General features: G+C 34.0%; 1 protein-coding gene across 4 annotated transcripts in view; it reads left to right on the forward strand.

The window, feature by feature from the left end:
• The window catches only part of PPP4R3A (protein phosphatase 4 regulatory subunit 3A), a 34,637-nt gene extending 11,896 nt beyond the window's left edge, over positions 1-22,741 (forward strand). For 3 of the 4 annotated variants that reach the window (XM_081331231.1, XM_081331234.1, XM_081331232.1), the window contains 11 exons: positions 5,356-5,433; positions 5,520-5,636; positions 6,044-6,160; positions 8,829-8,960; positions 9,061-9,163; positions 9,854-10,012; positions 11,644-11,813; positions 13,583-13,725; positions 14,479-14,669; positions 16,970-17,196; positions 21,923-22,741. In XM_081331231.1, coding sequence (XP_081187357.1) covers positions 5,356-5,433; positions 5,520-5,636; positions 6,044-6,160; positions 8,829-8,960; positions 9,061-9,163; positions 9,854-10,012; positions 11,644-11,813; positions 13,583-13,725; positions 14,479-14,669; positions 16,970-17,196; positions 21,923-22,021 — 1,536 coding nt within the window. In that variant the 3' untranslated portion in view covers positions 22,022-22,741. The remainder of the gene's footprint in view (positions 1-5,355; positions 5,434-5,519; positions 5,637-6,043; positions 6,161-8,828; positions 8,961-9,060; positions 9,164-9,853; positions 10,013-11,643; positions 11,814-13,582; positions 13,726-14,478; positions 14,670-16,969; positions 17,197-21,922) is intronic. The other variant, XM_081331233.1, reaches the window with a different exon arrangement.

The following is a 22,741-nucleotide window of genomic DNA, read 5'->3' on the forward strand; positions in this document are numbered from 1 at the left end:
CATTTAAACTTTGGGGATGGTCCTCACTATGGCCAACTTGCCGTGGGACAACTTGCCGCAGGACAACTCACTGCTTTAATCTTTTCATTTAGTTATTTTTATTATTGATGATCACATTTTCATCAAAATTATTGTGTCTTGTATTTCTAGATTGATTTAATTTTATTATTATTGACCATGGTTCTGTTGAAATTAATTTAACTTTTATATTTGTTGAATTGTCTTGTGGCGAGTTGGCCATGGTGAATTATCCCATTCTGTTCAGGGGTTTTTGAAAGTTGCTAACCAAGAATGGAAATGATAGTCTAATACTCTGGTTAGTGCAGCATCCATTAAATTACCATTGACATGACCAACCAGCCTCTGTTTGAAGAACAATTGACAACTTCATGTGGCAGTCTCTTCCGCTGTCAGACAGTTCATAAAAGAAATTCCATCTGATGTTTAGACTGAAATCTTTCCTTGTAGTTTTAATCCATTGGTTCTGATCCTTTCCTTTGAGTTGAGCAATAGAGAATAAGCCCATTCCAGCTTCTGTGTCGCAGCCCTAATTTAGATACCTTAGGTTCTGGATGGAAAGTGGTAGCAGATTTTCATGATAATGTCTTAGTCCTACTTGATCTGTAGATAGCATGTGATCAGTCTGACCATAGGATCCCCTTAGAGCACTTTTTTACCTAGACTTTAATCACATTGCTAGCGTTTCTCCCTATATGTTTTGTTACAAAAGCTAAATTGAGAGATTTTTGATTCTTTATTCATCCAATGACAATTTGAGATTATAAGTCTGTTGACATTATAGCTCTGCTCTTATTTTACACCCAATAATATCATTATGGGCCTTTTGGATTTATTTGTTGGTGTCTAAGAGGTGGTAATGGTAACCAGGAGTGCTTTTTATTGCTGCTTTCCTACATTCTTGAGTGACTGGATCTGAGCTATTTCCAAATGCACTGTGCTTTATCAAGAGCAGCCTCTGAATATGTCTGGAGCTTTCAGTTGATAGAAAATAGAACTTCCCAAATGCTCATGTGGCCCAGAAAGTGTGAATCAGTTCTGATTAAAATTGCCAAGTTTGTTTTCATAACAATATGTCTGGAACCATGTTCTGCAATAACCTAGCATTCAGAGGAGGGGTTGACTAACAGCATTACAATTGATTAAGGGTAACAATCACTGCCAGTAGCAACACTATATATACTTCAGATCAGAATATTTCTTCCTTCAAAAAATCATTTCTACTGTGCATTACCATTACTTGTTAAAATACTGTATTACTGTAAGTCCAACTTACATCATTTGCTTTGCTATTTCATTTAGTTAAAGAATAAAGCTATTCTTTATTCAGTTATAAAACTTTTATGGAATAGTACAGGTTACCAAATTATTGGCTTTACCTGTACAATTCTGCACGAATGTAACTGGTGTTTACCTTAGCATTTGCTGCTGATATTTGTGAAGTAGGCATGAATTAAGAACAGGCCTTCTTGTCAGTGGCCAAGAGGTTTTAATTCTTAATTCTTCATTCTCGTTCAGAATGTATTTGTTGCTATAACATGTTAGCAGAATAGCTTATTAAATGAGTTGTCTGTAGATACGCATTTTTTAAACAAATTTTACATATCTCACTGCGTATCACTTTGGGAAGCACAGTTCTTAAAAGGAGCTTTTAGAAAATATTGTAAATATTAGCCTTGTTTATTAAAATTAGTGATGAATATTATTTTTCAAGTTATCGGAATAGTGTGACTGAGTTAATGTGGTGGCACTAGAGCTATAATATCAAATAAGAGTGTTGAAGCTTTGATAAAATTATTCAGAAAAAATATTTTTGTATATTTGCTTAAAAATACAAATCATGTAACCAGCACATAAAATAGTACTGCATGGTATTTTTATGAGACAGATTTTTCCTTAAGGATCCACTTATGTCCAGTTTCCACATTATGTGGAATCATTCTTCATGTTATTGTTACCTTGACAATCCCTAGCATAATGTTTGGAGAATGTCACAGAAACCGTTGGTAGATGAAGCTAGAGAGGGAACAACATAGAAATTGTTTTGGATTCCAGTACACATTGTGTTACCAAAATACCTGACATTATGAGTGTATGCTTAGGTATGTATTTACAAACTGTATTTGGATATAGACAATTTTGAAGCAATAAATGGTATTAAGGCAAATTTATTAAATTATATATTTATTAGAGTAACAAGATCATTTTAAAGCAAAATGTTTGGACTTCTCTTATTGGTTCCCTCTAATATGAATAAAAAGGAGCAGTAATGAGTAAAAAAGAAAGTTGATTTCTTTGGCCCTAACTAATCATCCAAGGCTTTTTTTCTGCTTAAAATGAAAGAGCAGGCCACTGTCAGGTAGCAGAACACTGTATCAGGCTTTCATCATCTACTTGGCTTACAGATAGTTTCAGGACCACCCTTTTCAAATGGAATTGACCTGAAATACAGTTTTCAGAGCTGGTGAGAATCCTGTTTTTTGGGGAGGTGAGAGGAGCAAAAACCCAGAAATAGTCTCCTAAAATCAGATATCAACCTTAATGGTTTTATGAATGCTTGTTAAGACAAGTTGTATGAAAGAACCAATAGAAGAGAACATAGGGTTGAACTATGGAGTTTCTTGGTGCACTCTGAGCATGGTTGTTTGCTTGCAGGCATTTCATTACTTGACTAGGTGACATCAGTTCTAGGGTTGTTAAATCAGAGAACCTGATAATGGGTTCAAAGGACATGGGCTCTCTTTGTTTAGGATACTTATTAGAGATATCATGTTATTTTATTCAATTTTCATATTTATATTGTTAATCACTAAGGAATCTTTGTGATTACATTATTTTAAAGTTATTTTAAAAGTTCGATAAATCAGAGGTGTTGACTGTGAGGCTTTATGTGGAGATAATATGAATTTGACTTGTACCATATGGTGAAAAATTATTCCTTTCATAACATTTATTTTATTAAAATGCAGTAGATTTTGGTTTATTATTTGAAGGTATTTGCTGTTATGTTTTTTAAAGTAGTTTTATAAAAGGTCAATGGTCTTAAATCTAACAGAAGTCATATAATTTATTTAAAAAAGTGATTTGAAAAGAATATTGGTTAAAGGTGGTTAAGTATCCACATATAATACTAAATCTCCTTTGATTCTTAAACACTGGTTTATTTACCTTTGTTACTAACTTGGATAAAATTAGAGGTTATTAGTGGATTAGAAGTAGAAAAAGTTAACATGCTACAAATATTTCTAGACAGTTAGAATAAAGGCTTGAACAAATAATAGGACTGTAATGTATAGGAATAAATGTGGAATGATAATGTAATACAATAGAGAACACAATGAACATTTTAAAAAGTAAGGCAACATAGTGAATAGATATGTTGGTACCTGCCAGATTGGAATTATTCTGATTAAAGCTCAGTTTTAATTATTTAAACTGCTATTGAGATAATAAATACATTCTTTTTATTTGATAACCTATTAGTATATATTAATTTCTACTCAAAGACAAGGAATGTGTTTATTTTCTAAGTATGACTTTTATTATGAAACATTTTTATTTTGTTTTTTCTGATTAATGTTAATACTGTAAAATAATTGCATGATGATATTTAATACTAAAGCAGAAGCAAAGCTGAGAAATCATTAGGTAGTAAACCAGTTTCATTTCCAGTTTAATTAAGTATGGAGGATATATTTTTGATAAGTTTAGACAAGAATCATCATTACTAAGCCACTTTTACATTGTATTAAAAAGCTTGTTTATATTGTTTGTGGAATAAAAACCTAATCAAAGTAATGGTTTAATAAAATTAATTTCAATTAATGAAATGTATTTCTGATTTGTTTTTTGTAGATGTATTTTTTAAAAAAAAAAGAAAATTTCACCTGAGTCATTTATCTTTTTCTTTATGTTTGTATTGTTTATAATCTAAAAAAGAAATATTAATTTCCCAGTTTTATCAATGCCTATTGTACAGGTAGTCCTCAACTTACAGCAGTTCATTTAGTGACTGTTCAAAGTTACAGCACACTGAAAAAAACTGATGACTGTTTTTCCACACTTATGACCATTGCAGCACCCCATGGACATGTGATCAAAATTCAGATGCTTGGCAACTGACATATTTACAACAGTTGCTGTGTCCTAGAGTCATGTGATCACCTTTTGCAACCTTCTGACAAGCTAAGTCAATGGGGAAGCCAGCTTCACTTAACAACCATGTAATTAACCTCAGTGATTTACATAACAACTGGCAAGAAAGGTCATAAAATGGGGCAAAACTCAATAACACTCTTGCTTAGCAATTGAAATTTTGGGCTCAATTGTTGTAAGTTGAGAACTACCTATATTTTTTCAGGATTATTATGGTAGGCTTTCCTTTTTATGATCAATAGTGGACATTCAGGATAATTTTTCTTGAACCTGTATGAATATATTGTTTCTGTTTCATTATCTAATCTGTGCTCCACATTCTGTATTCCTTGTACTTCTGTCATTGTGTTTTAGAGAGAAGGATAAGGGCTTGATTGGGGATGTGTCATTAACATCAACCGTAGAATAGAACATCTGCCCTGTATCCACTATCTCCAGATACTGGTTATGTGTAGAATATATTTTGGTTTACTCTTTGTGATATCTCTGAGATAGATAGATCCCTTCTTAACAATATAGCAAAAAAAGTATAATATTTTGAAGAAATATATTTACATTTTAAACATAGATTTTAGTTATTTAAAATCCTCATTTTTATTTACCTGGCTTATGATACAACAGTATCAAAAGGCTACAGGTACTTTCTACAGTATTAATAGAAATTTCATGCCTTTAGACACAATAACATGTATTTGGAATAAGATAAATAAGGAATGGTGTATGTCTGTTCCAAGGAACTATTAAAAATAAACCACCTGCAAAGAATAAAAGATCGCATTCTGAAATATGAACAGAAGTGAAGACCATTGTCTGTCTTCCTTATAGCAATAAACCTTATTCATATAAAAAGTTCTATTTATTTATTTATTTGTTTGGGCTTGACTTTTGATGGTCCATGTTACATTCTGAAATATTAATAGTTTTAGTTTAATATTCAAAAAAGTTTATTGCTACTTTTTAAACTGGTCCATTTTTAGTTTTAGGAATGGGAGATAGTGCTTAAAATAGGTCTAGATATTCAAATAGCGATTTGTTTGCTAAAAATGAATAATTAAGACATCCACTGAACAGATTTGAAACTGGTGCTTTTTTGCCTAGAGGGGAATGATGGAAGATACATTTTATTTAGTTTTAATTCAAATTTGTGAATATAATTTGTGGACCTCTGTTTTATTTTTGCAGGAAGATGAAAAATTCTTGACAGACCTATTTGCACAACTTACAGATGAAGCTACAGATGAAGAGAAAAGACAAGAATTGGTAGGAATGTTTTTATAAATGATTAAAAAGACAGTTGCTGCATTCTCTTTATTGATAAACATGGTTCTTTTTTTTCTGTGTTTCAGGTAAATTTCCTTAAAGAGTTTTGTGCATTTTCTCAAACATTACAACCTCAAAACCGTGATGCTTTTTTCAAAACATTGTCAAATATGGGCATACTTCCAGCACTAGAAGTCATACTAGTAAGTTTCCAAACTAGGTGATCTTAATTTGTGTAACTTTTCAGTCTTCCATAATGCTAACAATTTAATTTTGGGTTGGAAATACAATGTATATATGATTTATATTCTGTCCTATCATGATCTAACCAAGAAATAAAAGAGAGCAAAGCAAATGCACAGGCAAATAGAAAAAGAGAAAAAGCTGAAAAAAATCTGAAGTTTTTACTTAAGAAACACATTTTGTTTCAATCTTATACAAAACCGTAGAAAGAAACCTGAACTGTAATATCATCAAACTGGAGAATATTTTAAGATTGAGGCAGTACATAGAAAATAAAATGATAAATAAGTGAATTAAAACAATGAAAAATGAATTTTAGTCATGCCTTTCCATCATATGTAAACGGTCTGTTTTTCTTTGTTTGCAGGGCATGGATGATGCCCAAGTACGTAGTGCGGCTACTGATATATTCTCATATTTAGTTGAATATAACCCATCTATGGTACGAGAATTCGTTATGCAAGAAGCTCAGCAGAATGATGATGTAAGTAGATGATCTTTGGTGATGCGTCCATTAATAAGGAATATGAATAAAATTTGTTTAAAAAGTGTTATTTGAAAGAATTACTTTTCTATAACTTTACAAGTGGATAACAGTTATATAAATTTGTTGCTCTCAGTTTTACATAACATACAGTAAAGCTGTTCAAACGTCTTGAGATGTGTTGGATTATAAGTTCGATAATATCTAACTCGAAACCTGATAGAAAAATATCTCATCTGAATAATCTGTCACTGGCTTCCTGCAAGTGAGTTTACAGTTTAGGATTTAGTTTGGGGGATATAAAATCATCTCTCTTTCCCCCTCCACACACACTCCTTTATTTTCTTAGCACATATTTCTTTGTTTTCTCCCAGGTCTACAATTGTGGTTCAGTGTTACTTATTTATCAGCACTAACCATTATTGTTACAAATGAGATTTCCTTATAGCGCTAGCATTTGCAAATCAAATCCTTTAAATTATTATTTGAGAATTCTACTTATTATTAACCCTAATGCTAATTCTATTGTAATCTTATGAGCAAGAATTGGGCTATTTTTTTTCCATCCATGCTGCCAAAAAAATATAGTTAGTGACATTTAACGAGTTGTTTAGTAAATAAAATTCAGTCTATTCAGAACATATAATTTAGATTATTTCAATTAGTATTAGCTTTTTGGGGAGCAGGGAATAGTTATCCCATGGAAATGTTGCTATACTGAATATTGTATAATTGGATCAGCAACACTCATTTTTGTGTAAACTTGCCTTAGCAAGTTAGATTTGATACTGATCTGGTTTATGTCATGCAGTTGTAATTTGACTTCTTGGTTATAGCTTAATGTACTGTGAGAACCCAGCCTGTCTGTGCAAAAGCCCTTTTAGCCATGATTCTATCTGTTTGAGCAGTAGCTGAACTCCAAGTGGACCTCCGTGCTATGAGTCAACTCAGTCTGGGAGACTACAATTGTGTCCAGAGTTAAGGGCTGACTATCTTCCAGTTCAGTTGGCCATGAAATCCATAGCCACTGTGTGTTGCTAGTTTCACTCTGAATGTGCTTTTTGCCATCCCACACTTAATACTCTTTTAAGGACTGGATCAAAATCACGCTACACCTCCTGTCAGTCCAGGAGTGGATAACAGTATCATCAGTATATTGATGATACCTGCTGACAGATGATCTCCTCCAGCAGCTTTCCTCCCCCACCATCATTGATAGGAAGCAGCCACTCAGGAAAAATAACTGCAACTCAGTGCCCCCAGTCCCAATCCTTACATCATATCCAGGAAAATATCATGACCCTGGTATTGAAAGCCACCAAGAGATTCTATAGGACCAGAGAGCTGAACTCCCCCATCTCAGTCCTAAAAATGATCTTTCAACAGAATTGCCCCTATGGCTTTTGTTCCAGGCCTAGGCTGAACCCTTGCTGATAGAGGTTCAGATAATCAGTTTTATTCAGGATTCTCTGTAATTCTCTGTTGATCAACTTAAAAAAGGAAAATTTGCAGACAAGACTATATAGTTGTCTAAAATAAGCGATTTTTGAGGCTTCTTGAGGAGGTGGAAGAGAAATGCTTCTTTTTCAAAAATGTGTTACTGTTGTCAACACTAAGTATTTCAGGCCCTTACTGCATATTTCCTTTTTTTTTTTATTAAAGAGTTTTACAAAAACAAAATTTTACAATATATCCCCAAATCCCTCCCACCCCAAACCCACCCACTCCCCCCCCCTTCCCAGAGCTAAATACAGGATTATAGTTACAATAATCATATTCTAAATAAAAATTATGCATAATATACAATTAACCAAATTCATAATGCGCTTTAACTCTTTTAACATAACTACAAACAACGTACCAATAACAATATCCCACTAAAATCTACTCATAAGCTAAATGATACTTTTTAGTCCCATATTTGTTTTGAATATAATTTATCCATCTCCTCCAAACTGAAATATATCTTTCCTGTGAATGATCCTTTAGATAAGCAGAAATCTTAGACATTTCTGCAAGATTCGAAACTTTAAACACCCATTCTTCTACAGTGGGCAAACTATCCTTCTTCCAATATTGTCCCACCAGTAACCGTGCTGCTGTTATCATGTTCAACATCAAGTTAGTTTCTTTAACATCACAATCTACAACAATGCCCAATAAAAACAATTGCGGGGAAAACTTTATCTTTCTCTTAAAAATCTTTTGAATGTTCCACCAAATTTTAATCCAAAAAGCTTTTATATTTCTACAAGTCCACCACATGTGAAAATAAGTAGCTTCTAAACTACCACACCTCCAACATATTTCCTGTTATAAATATATTACTTGTCAAATTCTGAAGTTAAAGTGTCTGTGGGTCATTGGCCAATGACATTACATAAATATTTTTGCTGCCTTCATAGATCAAGCACTAAAAAAATAATTGTAACTCTTATTGGGATCCTTATCTTCTCTTTTTGGATGTTCTCTTAAAATCTTTTTATGATATAAAATATCTACATTGGGACACGTACTTTTTTTTTAAAGTGCATTATTAGTGAATGCTGATATAGAAACACAGTTCCATTTGGTTCACAAGTTCAGACCTCTTAACTGGAATTGCTTTTTGGTATATTTCACCTTTTAGTTATGTTTAATGTTTTTGGCGTTTTGTATTTTTAACTAGGATATCTTGCTCATTAACCTCATCATAGAACACATGATTTGTGATACAGATCCAGAACTTGGAGGAGCAGTCCAGTTGATGGGTCTTTTGCGTACTTTAGTGGATCCAGAAAATATGCTAGCTACTGCAAATGTAAGCAAAAACATCAATTTCTGTGTTAAATTTTGTTGTTGTTAAAGCATTAAAGAATTAGTATGCATTAAGTAAAAATTGGTTTCTTTTTATTCTGTAGAAAACAGAAAAGACAGAATTCTTGGGATTCTTTTATAAACATTGTATGCATGTTCTCACTGCACCATTACTGGCCAATACTACAGAAGAAAAGCCTAGCAAAGGTGAGCCTTCAGGAGGTTTTCCCACTGTTGTTTCTGAACCATAAAATTAACAAGTAATAATTGCATGTAAGGAAGAATTCTGTTGTAAGGATTATTATGTTGCAATATTCTGTTACATTCGTATTAGGCATTGGGTCGTAGACCTGTCATTCCAAATGTGTTCCCATTTTAAAATAATTTGATGTTACAGCTTGCTTGAATGTATTTCATTCAAGCCCACATTTCTTGCTTATAAACATGTGAAGTTTATTGAGCTCTTTATTCATATTTTATACTCTATTCCACGGGTGTCAAATTCACCATGTCACGTGACATGTCGTGACATATCACAGCTTTGCATTGCCGGAGCTGGGGTGGGCGCGGTCTCCGTGTGATGCAACTGGCCCATGGGCCGGCAGTTTGACACCCCTGCTCTATTCTAAAGATAACATCTGCCAGTAAAAGAACTAAAGAATTAGAGATGGGGGGGAGGAATCTTGTGTTTCCGTCCCTTTTTTAATGGTGTTAAATTCCATAAAGTATTTGCTTCACATGTCTAACAATTGAGAGGAAAATTAAGTGATCCAATATAGTGTCTGTTTATGTTTTATGTTTAGCTTTTGCAGGTAGTAAAATGTGAGCTATAAAAGGACATCTGTTGAAAATAATGGAAATGTATATCAGCAAATACATTATTTGTTTTGCTTTTAGATGACTTTCAGACTGCCCAGTTATTGGCCTTGATATTAGAGTTATTAACTTTCTGTGTAGAACATCATACATACCATATAAAGAACTACATAATTAACAAGGATATTCTTCGAAGAGTACTAGTTCTAATGGCCTCAAAGCATGCCTTCTTGGCACTATGTAAGTACGATGTAGTGTAGGCCTCTGCCTTTATGTATTCGCAATCTTTTTAGATATTTCGTTTGCCTATGAAAACAGAAAACATGAAATAAAACATAATTTGTGTTGGTTTTTTTAATAGCGCTGTGTATCTCTGAAAGATACTCCTAAGCACAAATATAATATCTGTCTGCAAAACCTTGAAGGAGGCATATCTTTTCCCAGAGTTGTGTGGTTGCCTGTACAGCTGCTTTTCTATCTTGGGAACAGTGTTTTAGCCAACTGTTTTTATATGGTCTTAAACACACTTTGGACATTGAATCCCAATGTTCTGCACAACCTTATTTTTCCTCCCTAGTTTCTAGCTATAATTAATACAGAGGAGGAAAATATTTACAACTCAAATCATGATGAATGGACCTCAGAATATTCATAGAAAGTATTTTACTACAAAAATACCTAATATTTAAAAATTTGGATAGATTGAGAATTCCAGGAATATATAGAAAAAATTGTCAAAAGTTACGTCCAAAATAGTCTATGTTACCTACATAGACTATTATCCTATACATTCCTAAAGAAATTCTATGGAGCTATATGTAGATGACATATTTTTCCTTTTTATATAACAGCTTAATAATACATGTTATGAGTAGTGTAAAGGACAGGGAACCTGACATTGAGATGCTTTGGGATGTAATTTGCAGATTTCTACCTTTCACCATGGTGGTCAGACTGATGGGAAGTGTGCTGCAAAGGCTTGTCCTTTCTGTGTACTTTTGTTTTTTCCTCTTGTTAGTATATTTCCAATGTCAACAAACATTGCTTCTTTGCTTTTTGCTATTGTATCGCTACATTAAGTTTTAAAAAGACCCTCTATCTACAGGTAGAATAACTTCTTTAAAAATTTTAATTCACTCTTCCCTTCATATCGCCCTTCAAATCCACTTTGCAGAGTTGAGTGATGTTTCAGTGTAGAATTTGGCAGGGCATAGGGGCACAGATAGAAGAAAGACAGAGAACTTTCATTGCACAACTAGAAGTCCATTTACACAATATTACATGTCTGTTATATACTACTTTTTGACAGAAGAAGAACCATCACAAACTTCTTGACCAAAGAGTGGGCAGTTTTTATTCATCAGTATTGTAGCTACAACTGGAAATTAGATTGGCATGGCCAGTTGTAAAGTATACATTTACTAGAACTCAAATAAATGAGCTTATACACAAACATTTTTGGAAAATAAAGCATGCATTGTTTGTAGTTCAGTCTTTTTTTGGAATTTTGTCTCATACAAAATTTTAAAAAGGTAAAGAAAGTATACTGTTGAATCTCCAGTGTGCTTTCTTTTTCTTTTTTAAAATTCAGAATAGAGGTTAGAATTCCAAGAAGCACTGGACAGCAAAAAAACATGGTTTATTTTCTAAAAATGTTAAAATAGACCTTTATGTAAATAAAAATGCTAATCAATTCTTTAATTAAAATAATCTTAAAATATTAAAGTCAAATGAAGTATATCTGTGAATATGTAGGAAGTTGTCTGCAGGTACAGTGTTACCTGTCAATGATATAATACTAGGACTCTTTTTGTACAAGATGAGTAAAAATAGCTGTTTTCACTATTGAAAATATGTATTTTCTCCACTAGGTGCCCTACGTTTTAAAAGAAAGATAATTGGATTGAAGGATGAATTTTACAATCGCTATATAATGAAAAGTTTTTTGTTTGAGCCAGTTGTTAAAGCATTTCTCAACAATGGATCCCGCTATAATCTAATGAATTCTGCTATTATAGAAATGTTTGAATTTATTAGGGTGGTGAGTATTTCTTTTTTGAGAGGAATGAATCTTGATACTTGGAAATTAAAGTGAAGTTGTCTTGCATATATTCACATGGAGGGAGAAGTTCACATAGTCAGAAATATTAGAGATTAGGAATAATGGATATTCCCATAATATTGATTGTGATAGTATTATGAGACAATACGGATTCTTTGAGGAAAACATTCACAATAACTTTCACCTAGAAGTAAGACTTATGGGGAAAGGACCATTAATCATTGTTATGAAGACAATGGCTCAGAAAGAGACAAATATGTAAAAATGGAAATCTGCAATATATGTGAATCAAAAGATTGTGATCAATTTTTTGCCACAAAATAGGGTCCCATAACATTAGGCCAGGAATATAGAAGATAAAGAACTTAGTTTGATTGTACACAAGGAAATCACCATTCCTGATTTAGAAAAAAATAATGTGTTGGGCTAGGGATTCAAATGAATTTGGATCATTCACCTGGGTTGGGTGCTGCTCCCAACAAATTCTAGCTAATATTCTCTTCTTCCACATACACAAAAAAAGTCTTAAGCAGAAGAAGATTGCACTTATTTTACATGATGGCCCTAATATTTTTTGAAATATCTTCTAAATTAAATCTCATATTGTTCTAAAAGAACTGAAGTCTTTGAAAAGTACATTTTCTTTTATTGCCTTATGGAATGACCACAAGACCATGCTATAAATTTATCAAGTTCCTTAAACATTGAAGTATTTAAAAATGGGTCTCAAGACTACCTGAAGCTCATAAAACAGTCACATTCCTCTGTATCCAGTAGGTCCAGTCTGATGAATCTTCATGTAATTCCATGAATTTTAATTTTACCAAATTAGAAATTATCCTGTCAGTGGAATGTAGATGGAATGAAGATAATTCTGATCTAGTACCTCTTCTTCTGATCATCACTGACATACTAGGAAATAACGATATTTAAGATAGAGGCTTATACTTTTTAAAAAAAATATATACTTGTATTACCAGTTCTAGAGGACAAGTTTGATGTAGTAGTTAAAGGTTCTGGGTTAAAAGTGGGGAGATCTCTGTTCTAGTCCTTACTTAAGTACAAAATTCAGTTGAGTGGTTTTGGACCAGTCATTTTCTCTCAGCCCTAGCTTGGAAAGTGGAAAACCATCCCTGAAGATACTGACAAAACCACTTATAAAAATATTGCAAAGAGAACTCTAGGTCTGTCTTTGTAGCCACCAGGAGTCAGAATTGATTCAGATGGCTGTAATAAAACCTTTATCACTTGTGTTAAAAATGATACTTTGAAGCCTAGATGTTTTGAGCAAAAATAAAATGAACAAGAAGCAATTTTATAAAATTTGATGGACGTTCTTTAGTCCACAATGTTATTACTATGAATTGGGGCCATGGGCTCTTTCCTGCCTCCACAAATAGCACTAGTTTATTTGATTTTATGTTGCCATGACATCCAGATGTAGCATGTTGGATTCTTTCAAATAATTTGTTTTAAATTTCTTTTTTCAATTTGTTCTGCTTGAAAGAATTACAAAATGCTAAGATTAAATGACAAAATACCAAGGTAGATAGACAGTTTACAACTATTCTACTTCAGTGCAGTAGACCAGCTTTTTTTTGCAGTGATAATTATGTTAATGTGGCTTATCTGTTATATACATGAAAGACTGACTTATGAACAGATCAAATATGCTCTATTATATGTTTTTGAGCAAAATTGTATAGTTTTTAACATTTTAAATGGATTAAAATAACTTTGTTTTCCAGGAAGACATAAAATCCTTAACAGCTCATGTAATTGAGAATTATTGGAAGGCACTAGAAGATGTAGATTATGTACAGACTTTCAAAGGTTTGAAATTACGTTATGAGCAACAAAGGGAAAGACAAGATAATCCCAAACTTGACAGGTTAGTGCACTCTGAAATTATTATTAGATCTTTGCCTATTGAAAATTTACTGAAAAATAGAAGAAGATTCATAGTCCAGTTATTGACATGTCTTTTCTATGGACAGTTGAATGATCATTTATTTAGAAACGGCAAGAATGAGAATGGTGTAATACATCCATTGAGACTACTGGGAGTTGGATTTATGTAATGCTGAAACTGGAATTATCTTAATCTGATCACAATTAGGCTCACTGACTTAGGAGAATCTTTGTTTCTTGTTGTATAAGAAAATAATTCAGGGTTGATCTACAAAATTTTAAACATATATTACAAATCAACACATGCAAAATATAGCTGAAGTGCTTTATTTTTGAATAACTGTATGTTTCCATGCGCCTTTGGCGTCTAGTCATGCCGGCCACATGACCACGGAGACGTCCTCGGACAAGCGCTGGCTCTTCGGCTTTGAAACGGAGATGAGCACCGGCCCCTAGAGTCGGAAACGACTAGCACGCATGTGCAGGGGAACCTTTACCTTTTATGTTTGCGCAATGGCTAAGTAATTAGGTTAGAAATGATAATGTGTCACGTTAACACATAAGCACCTTCTCTTTTTCATTAATGACTGCACAACTAGAATTAGTTTTTGGGAAAATGTATTAAAGTAGTGAAGTATGTTCTAGAAATATTAGAGAATTAGGATTCAGCATGATACTCATTTTTGGCAGTGTACATATATTATAACCTCATTACAAAATCATCCTTTTGTAGCATGCGATCCATCTTAAGAAACCATAGATACAGAAGGGATGCAAGGACCTTGGAGGATGAGGAAGAAATGTGGTTTAACACTGATGAAGATGATATGGAAGATGGGGAGGTAGTAGTGCCACCCGCTGATAAAAGTAAAAATGATGAAGATATTATGGATCCTATAAGTAAATTTATGGAAAGAAAAAAATGTAAGTAACTTAGGGGAACATGTTTCTAGTTGCCAGCTTGTCCCCATCACTAATCCCCCTGGCCAACATGAGGTAGAAAAGAGCAGGTAAGCTGCAAGGAGAGGAAGGCTTCAGTAGTTAGAAAAGCCTTTAGATCATTTGGAGGACCTGTGTCTGCTGTTATTTCACCCCATTTTACAAGATAAGACAGGGTAGTTATGCTCCAGAGATCTGTGCTTTTCAAACTTGATAACTTCAGGATGTGTGGACTTGTAATTCACAGAATTCCCCAGCCAGCAACAACTTCTGTTGTTCAGTCCCTAAGCTGTGTCCGATTTTTCATGACTTCATGAACCATAGCGTGCCAGGCCCCCTTGTCCTCCACTGTCTCTTGGAATTTGTCCAAATTTATGTTCACTGTGTCAATGATCTAACCATCTCATCCTCTGTTGTCCCCTTCTCAATGTCTTTTCCATTGAGTCCTCTCATCTCATTTGGTGGTCAAAGTATTTCAGCTTCAGCTTCGGTATCAGTCCTTCCAAATAGTCAGTGTTGATTTCCTTTAGGATTGACTGATTTGATCTTCATACGGTCCAAGGGATTCTCGAGAATCTTCTCCAACACCACAATTAAAAAGCAACCAATTAACTACTAGGGTTATCTTTCTAGCACAGGTCTCTCCCTGCTTTTCCTCTGTTGCCCTTTATTGTGATTACAACTTCTATTATTAGCAGAGGGATAGAATCAAGATATGTGAAGTGTTAATACCACATTACAATGTCTTGGTAAGACCACACTTGGAATATTGCATTCAATTTTGGTCTCACGATATAAAAAGATGTTGAGACTCTAGAAAGAGTGCAGAGAAGAGCAACAAAGATGATTAGGGGACTGGAGGCTACGAAGAATGGTTGCAGGAATTGGATATGTCTAGTTTAATGAACAGAAGGACCAGACAGCAGCAGTGTTTCAATATCTCAGGGATTGCCACAAAGAAGAGCGGGCCAAACTATTCTGAAAAATCACCTGAAGGCAGGACAAGAAGCAAAGTATGGAAACTAATCAAGAAGAGAAGCTAGAACTAAGGAGAAATTTCTTGACAGAACAGTTAATCAGTGGCATGACTTGCCTCCAGAAGTTATGGTGCTCCAACACTGGAGATTTTTAAGAGGAGATTAGACAACCATTTGTCTGAAACGATACAGGATTTCCTGCTTCAGCAGGGGATTGGATTAGAAGACCTCCAAAATCCCTTCCAACTCTGCTATTCTGTTATACTGTTGTTGAAAAGATTATTGTAATCTAATGCCAACTTGGGTTTGTTATTATTTTTACATCTGGTTATGGCACACTGTTCAATCATAAAAGCACATTAGCAAGAAAAACGTGTCTGAGTTAAATTTACCTGACTCTGTTTTTGGATAATAAATAGATATTGATGTTATCAATATAATAGATAAATAGCTATTGTCTATCTACAGACAGAATAACTATTGTATTTATTCAGCAATTCTTCTGTGAGTCAGTTTCAGCAATGAATAAAATATAAATTTGTAATAAATGAAAGTAATGCAAAACATATCAGTAGTCAGCAGCAGTGCATAAAGCAGGTAAAAAGGGAATAATTAAATATTGAGCCTTGGTGGAGCAGTGGGCTAATGCCTCCTTAAGTAACACCAGCTGCCTGCAATTAGTGCAGGTTCACATCCCACCAGGCTCAAGGTTGACTCAGCCTTCCATCCTTCCGAGGTAGGTAAAATGAGGACCCAGATTGTTGGGGGCAATAAGCTGACTTTGTAATAATGCCGCTTGGGGTGTGTGTGTGAAAACCCTAATAAGCAGGCATATACATAGAATGAAGGCTACTGCTAAGCTTGTAAGCCGCCCTGAGTCTTCGGAGAAGGGCGGGATATAAATGGAATTAAAATTAAAAAAAATAAATCTTTACAGCAGAGCTAAACTTTAGTCAGTTAAAATTCAAAGATTTAAAAAGCTTTGGAAAAATTAAAAACCTGCATCTAGTACTGAAAAATAATATAAAAAAATTGCTAGGCAAGCCATTCCACTGAAGAATATTGTTACCTACTTGGTAAATGTGTATCTCTGTATTAGTTGTTACTTATACTTAGTCACAACTACATAATGTATGTAGTAATGCGTAGGTACAGGTAACAACTAATGTTCTTTCCATTTGGGAGAAAGGTGGTGATAAAATGTCTTTGAAATAAGCAGAGATACTTCAGTAATTTGATCAGATTATATCTTTATCTAATTTGCTTAATAGTCCAACTTGTTACAGCTGTGTTTGTTTTACATTCTAGTTAAAGAAAGTGAAGAAAAGGAGGTCCTTCTGAAAACTAACATTTCTGGTCGCCAGAGTCCAAGTTTTAAACTTTCCTTCTCAAGTGGTACAAAGACTAACCTCACCAGCCAATCATCAGCAAGTAATTTGCCTGGGTCTCCTGGATCTCCAGGATCTCCTGGGTCACCAGGATCTCCTGGATCAGTTTCTAAAAGCACATCTCAGATGGCAGCTATAACTACAAAGGTACTTTTTTTCCTTTAATCTGTTTGTGCCTCAGTGTTATATTTTCAATATTATTCAATCAATCCACACAGTGCAAATAAAATTTGCCATTTATTCAGATAGAGTTTGTGATTTTCTCTCTCTACTTTTATATCTGCTTAACAATAAAGGGATAAAATAATTATTGTTATTTTGTGTCTAGTTCCCCTTTATTGCTTTTTATTATCGACTTTTGGAAATGTAAAGAATAATTTACATTTGCATCTCCAGCCCTGGTCTCAGCCCGTTCAGAACCAGGCTGTGGAAGTGGTGGGCAAGCGCTTAAGCACAAAGCTGCATTTGTGAAAGTGGCCCATGTGCATGCGAAACCATCCCTCTCCCTCCTGCCAAAAAGGTTGGGAACCGCTGGAATAATTGATAGAAATTAATCTAGTAATGATTAAGAGATTGGGGTCAGGGCTCTCTTTTAACATGATGGTTAAAATGCATACTTTAGAAAACGGATACAGAAGAGCAGTTCCCCTGAGGATGCTACGTGAAAACTGCCTTCCAATTTACCTTCTCCCCTCCGTTCTTCAATTGCCAAATTATCAGAGATGTTGAGACTAATCTATACTTCTCTTGAGATAAATTGCTTCATCTTTGCTTTGGCTTTCCCATATATCTTCATCTACAATAAAGCATTTAAAGAATTATGAACTCTTACTGGGGAACATGAAATCAAATTGAAAATCATTAGCTTTCCCTATGGGCCTATAGCTATTAAATCTTTTGAGGAATGTGACAAATGTAATAATAAGCTGGCATCTATGGATGGGCACTCAAATGTGCCTTTCATATCAAATATTTGACAAAACATTTCAGACATTTCTTATCAATAAATTACTAGAACTTTCATGGAAAATTGGTTTCCTGATAGCAGTCTTAACCCTTTGGTTGAATCAGTCTTATTGGTTAGTAGTTCAACAAGAGCACTGTAACTTTCCTGTTGAAGTTATGAAACTCTTTCATAAAAGTTAAGGCCAATGTAATTTTTCCATCCCATTCAATGTATCTAGGAGTGACCTTTCCATTCTCTCAAGATACACTGGCTTACTTTGTAGTTTGGACTGTATGTCTCCACTGGTTTTGGCATTTATTCATTTGTTCTTGAAGACTTAACAGTTTCACCTAAGTGTATCTGCCCATACAATCAGATCGGCTAGAGTAGATATATTCTACATTCCTTCTCTTGAACGTTGCTATCTTGTGGCACTTAGGAGTCACTTTTTTCCCACAGTAGTTCCTCCCTTGGGGAACACCCTTTCCCTTGAGATCTGGCAATCCTCTATCTTCTTGAACTTCTAGAAAGTTGTAATGAGTTGGCTCTTTCCTCAAGTACTAGAATACGATAAATTTGGACTTGATGTAAAAAAAAAACTATATTTGTCACACTCAGTTTTTAGGACAACATGTTGTGAATAGCATTCATTTAATAATAAAGGCAAGAGAAAAAACTAAGAAATAAATATTCCGAGTTTGCCTTACCTGAGTGCTAAAGAGACATCATTGTATGTTTTAATAAGTGAATAAACTCAGATTAGACAGAACATAAAGCAGAGTACCAATTCATAATCTTTAAATTTCAGGCACATTTTTTAATATATTTTATTATTTTTTTACAATAACCACCTTTAGTGCTTAGTGTTGTCTGGGTTCATATATTTAAAAACAATAATTATTAATTTCTATAATTGATCAATTGTTAGTTGATAATATATTTTGATCCTCTCTTCCCATAATATTCTGCTTTTGTCTACATTAAACAAATATAATTCTTAATACTTTCAATACATACTGAGTTGGGTATAAACATTTTTTTAGTATTTATACATATAACAATGTCAACATATAACATCTTCTCTAATCAGCCTATGTTTCAATTGTATTTATAGAAGTCATCTTATTAAATCATTATATGTCTTGTTTTCAAGATTTTTTATTTAAGCTTAATTTCCCCTCAGTATTGAAAACACTCTTATCAGTCATAATTTTCTCAAAATTCATTACCTTTGAATATCCAAATTTTTCAAATACACTGTCAATATTTTTATATTTATTATTATTATTTATATATTATAAAAGTATTATACTACTTATATATCTTATCCCTCTTACTATAAGGCCCCTTTATGTCCAAGCTTTGTCTATTCTTTTAACCATGTTCAAACAATTATGTAATCATATAACATACCATCTAGCAATCTTACTATAGGGCCTCTTTACATCCAAACTTTATATTTTTTAACCATATTCAAACAAGTGTTTAGTCATATAGTATTCCATCTGGTAAGTTGAATCACATCTCTTAAATCTATTTCTAATCTTCTTCCTTTGCCAGGTCGCTTTCCAAATCAGTAGGTTTAGCTTGGCAGATTGTATTTTTGTAGATACTGTTGGAGATAAAGAACAAATTAAGTAGAATATTCGCTTTTTGTCTCCCATGCTTTAATGATTCTCCTGACAGCTCTTTAATCCATTTTATTAAATCTTTTTTTTTTGTCCTCAAGTTTGTTTTGAAGTCCTGGAAGGTAAAACATCTTTTTTGTTTCCTTTGTTGTAGCAAAATTTTGCAGATTTTCGTTTGTTTGTATTAAGTTGTAGTTCTTCTCATTTGTAGCTTCCATATTTAAGTCATTTTCCTCTGATTTGTATTATATTGTCCGATCTATTTGTTCATTCTTTATCATCATTTTTTGATTGTTTAATTGTGAGTTTAGGTTAGAGATATGTTCATTTATGTTATCAAAGTTGTTTTTAATCTTGCCATGATTTAAGACGATTGTCATTTGAATCTGTGGCAGCATTGCATATATTTTCTCCAGGAATGTATTTGCTTTGTCTTGAGTCATTGTTCCTGCAGATCTCTGATGTTCCACGCTAGGGTCTTCAGCAGGAGGTGTTAGGTGTGGTTTTCTGTCACTTTTAGATATACAACATCCATTTTGTCTCCCTCTTCTAAGTAGTTTTTCACCAGTATCATAGTCTCCTTAATTAGCTTTATCAAACCAGCCCATGTTAAAATCCAAACAACCAAATCTTGTATAGTTCTTACCTTTATATATGGTTTTTGTAATCCAATATGTTTCCAATTATGAAAGCACCACTAAAAACAGTATTTTGTAACAGTTCTTTTCAGGGGTCTTATAATTATCAGCCAGCCAAGATTTCAGTCCAAAGTGTTTAACCACCTGAAAGCTTTCCAGTAACTTCCCCTTTAGAAGATTAACAAAAGGCCAAGGTTTTTCTTTTTCTGCAAACAGTTCTTAAACTTAAAAATGCAGCTCAGTGTGTTTATAATCCCAGAAGGTCAACAATTTCTAAACATATAATTTCACTCTGTAGTAGATAGCCCAATGCTTTGTTTCCAGATGTTTTTTGCTATCTCTGGGCATCTTGCCAAATTCTGGGTAAATGCACTATAGTTTTCTCTAATCCTCCACTAGGTGTCAGTAGCTGTTCATTTTCCAGCTTTTAAAGCAAAGAGTTGTTATTACTATTAAAGGTAAAGGTTCCCCCACACATGCGTGCTAGTCGTTGCCAACTCTAGCGGCTGGTGCTCATCTCTGTTTCAAAGCCAAAGAGCCAGCATTTGTCCGAGGACGTCTCCGTGGTCATGTGGCCGTCATGACTAGACGCCAAAGGTGCACGGAATGCTGTTACCTTCCCACCGTAGTGATCCCTATTTTTCTACTTGCATGTTTACATGCTTTCAAACTGCTAGGTTGGCAAAATCTGGGACAAGTAACAGGCGCTCACTCTGCTACACGGCACTCGGGATTCGACCCGCCAAACTGCCAATCTTCTGATCAACAAGCTCAGCGTCCTAACCCACTGAGCCACCGCGTCCCTATTACTATTACTATTATATAATTTCATCAATACTTTTTCAGATATGGAATTTTAAGAGTTTTCTTAGTTTTCAAATTTATCCAGACTGTAGTATTTTTAACCTCATTTCAATATATTTTTGTTCCCCATAAGAGTTTAATTCACGACTTCCGTCTATGGGAGGGTGTGGACGTAGTCCCCTTTCTTCTCAATTTGGGAGGATTTTTGCTTCTTGGGAAACTTTTCCAGGAAATCAGATACAAAATAGGAGAGAGAAGATCGAATTCCTCACCTAGTTTCAAACACATTCACAGTTGTTCTGGTTACTGCCTTTGGACTTCGGCTGCAAGTAGCTTGAGCTGGTCACCGAGGTGTAGCCAGCCTTTCTCCTGTCTGGTTAGAGGACTTCCCCCAGATCAAACGGGACAACTGCCATTGTTCCTAGATCATCTTTCTTCGTTGCCTCTCTGGGGCGACTTTAGACCCATTTAGGGTCCCCTGGCAGGGTGAAACCAGCCATGGGGTGTGGAACTCCCTCTACGGCGCAAAACCGGAAGTCCTAAATTTCAGGCACCTTAACTCTTTACAAATCACCTAAACATTTCTTAGTTGTAATAATGATAAAGCCATTTAAATAGTTCATGCATTAATATTACTTGGTGGTAGTTCAGTATATTCATAATTTGTAATTTAAATACTGTAAACTTTAAGTATTGTAAATATAATTTAAATATATTGTAATTAAATATTGTAAATAATGTGTTTTACAATATTTATCAAAGTACTATAGTTCTACATGAAACAGTGCATTTAATTGGTAAATTAAATTTGTGAATGAAACTCAGTTCAATTTACAAATGATTTTTCATTTTTTCAGAGAGGACTAGTTGGGCTTGTAGACTATCCTGATGATGATGAGGAAGAGGATGAAGAAAATCTACCTTTGACACAGAAAGCAAAGCTAGAGTCTTCATAATGACAAGTATGAAGACCAGTATCGATTACGATACAAACTAGGTTTCCGGTTTTCCAGAGTGGGAAGTCCATGTTATAAAAATAAAAATAAACACATTACTGTGTATAACACAGATCAACTTTAAAACAGATTTCTGCTAATCAGTGCCAATTTGGCGGAGCAGAAGAGTAAATACTACGCTTTATGGAAAAACATGCCTTTGACCTCTCCAGCTTGGACCACACATTGCCCTTTTCTCAGGGAAGGAAATGGAAAATACAACGCCAACAGGGCAGGAGTTTTGATGGTGGAATTCTGGATTGGCTGTTCAGTTGTTACAATCAAATTATGATTTCTTGGACCATGTACGAGATTTTGAAGAAAAGGCTTTTCTGCCATAATTCTTCATTAGCTAAGAATGCCAGCAGTTTCTTTATATAAAGAGACCTGCCTTTAAAACCACACATTCTGAACATTTTAGTCAAACTACAACAGATTTTAAAAAAACTTTTTTGGGGAGGGCTCAACATGTTTCCTCTTTTTTTAATCTGTTCCCTTTTGCCCTTTAAACTGCAGATTTTTGTTTGGAGAGGAGGGATATATCTGTCCCTTAATTAAAAGATTGAATGGAATTCTAGATGTCACTTTTATGTCATAATTTTATTTTTATTTTGCCCCGAGTGTATGCTTGGTTGTTGAGTATATATTTGGGACCATTAAAAATTTTTGATGTAATATAAT

Source organism: Vipera berus, assembly GCF_964194415.1.
Source record: "Vipera berus genome assembly, chromosome: 1".
Taxonomy (NCBI): domain Eukaryota; kingdom Metazoa; phylum Chordata; class Lepidosauria; order Squamata; family Viperidae; genus Vipera; species Vipera berus.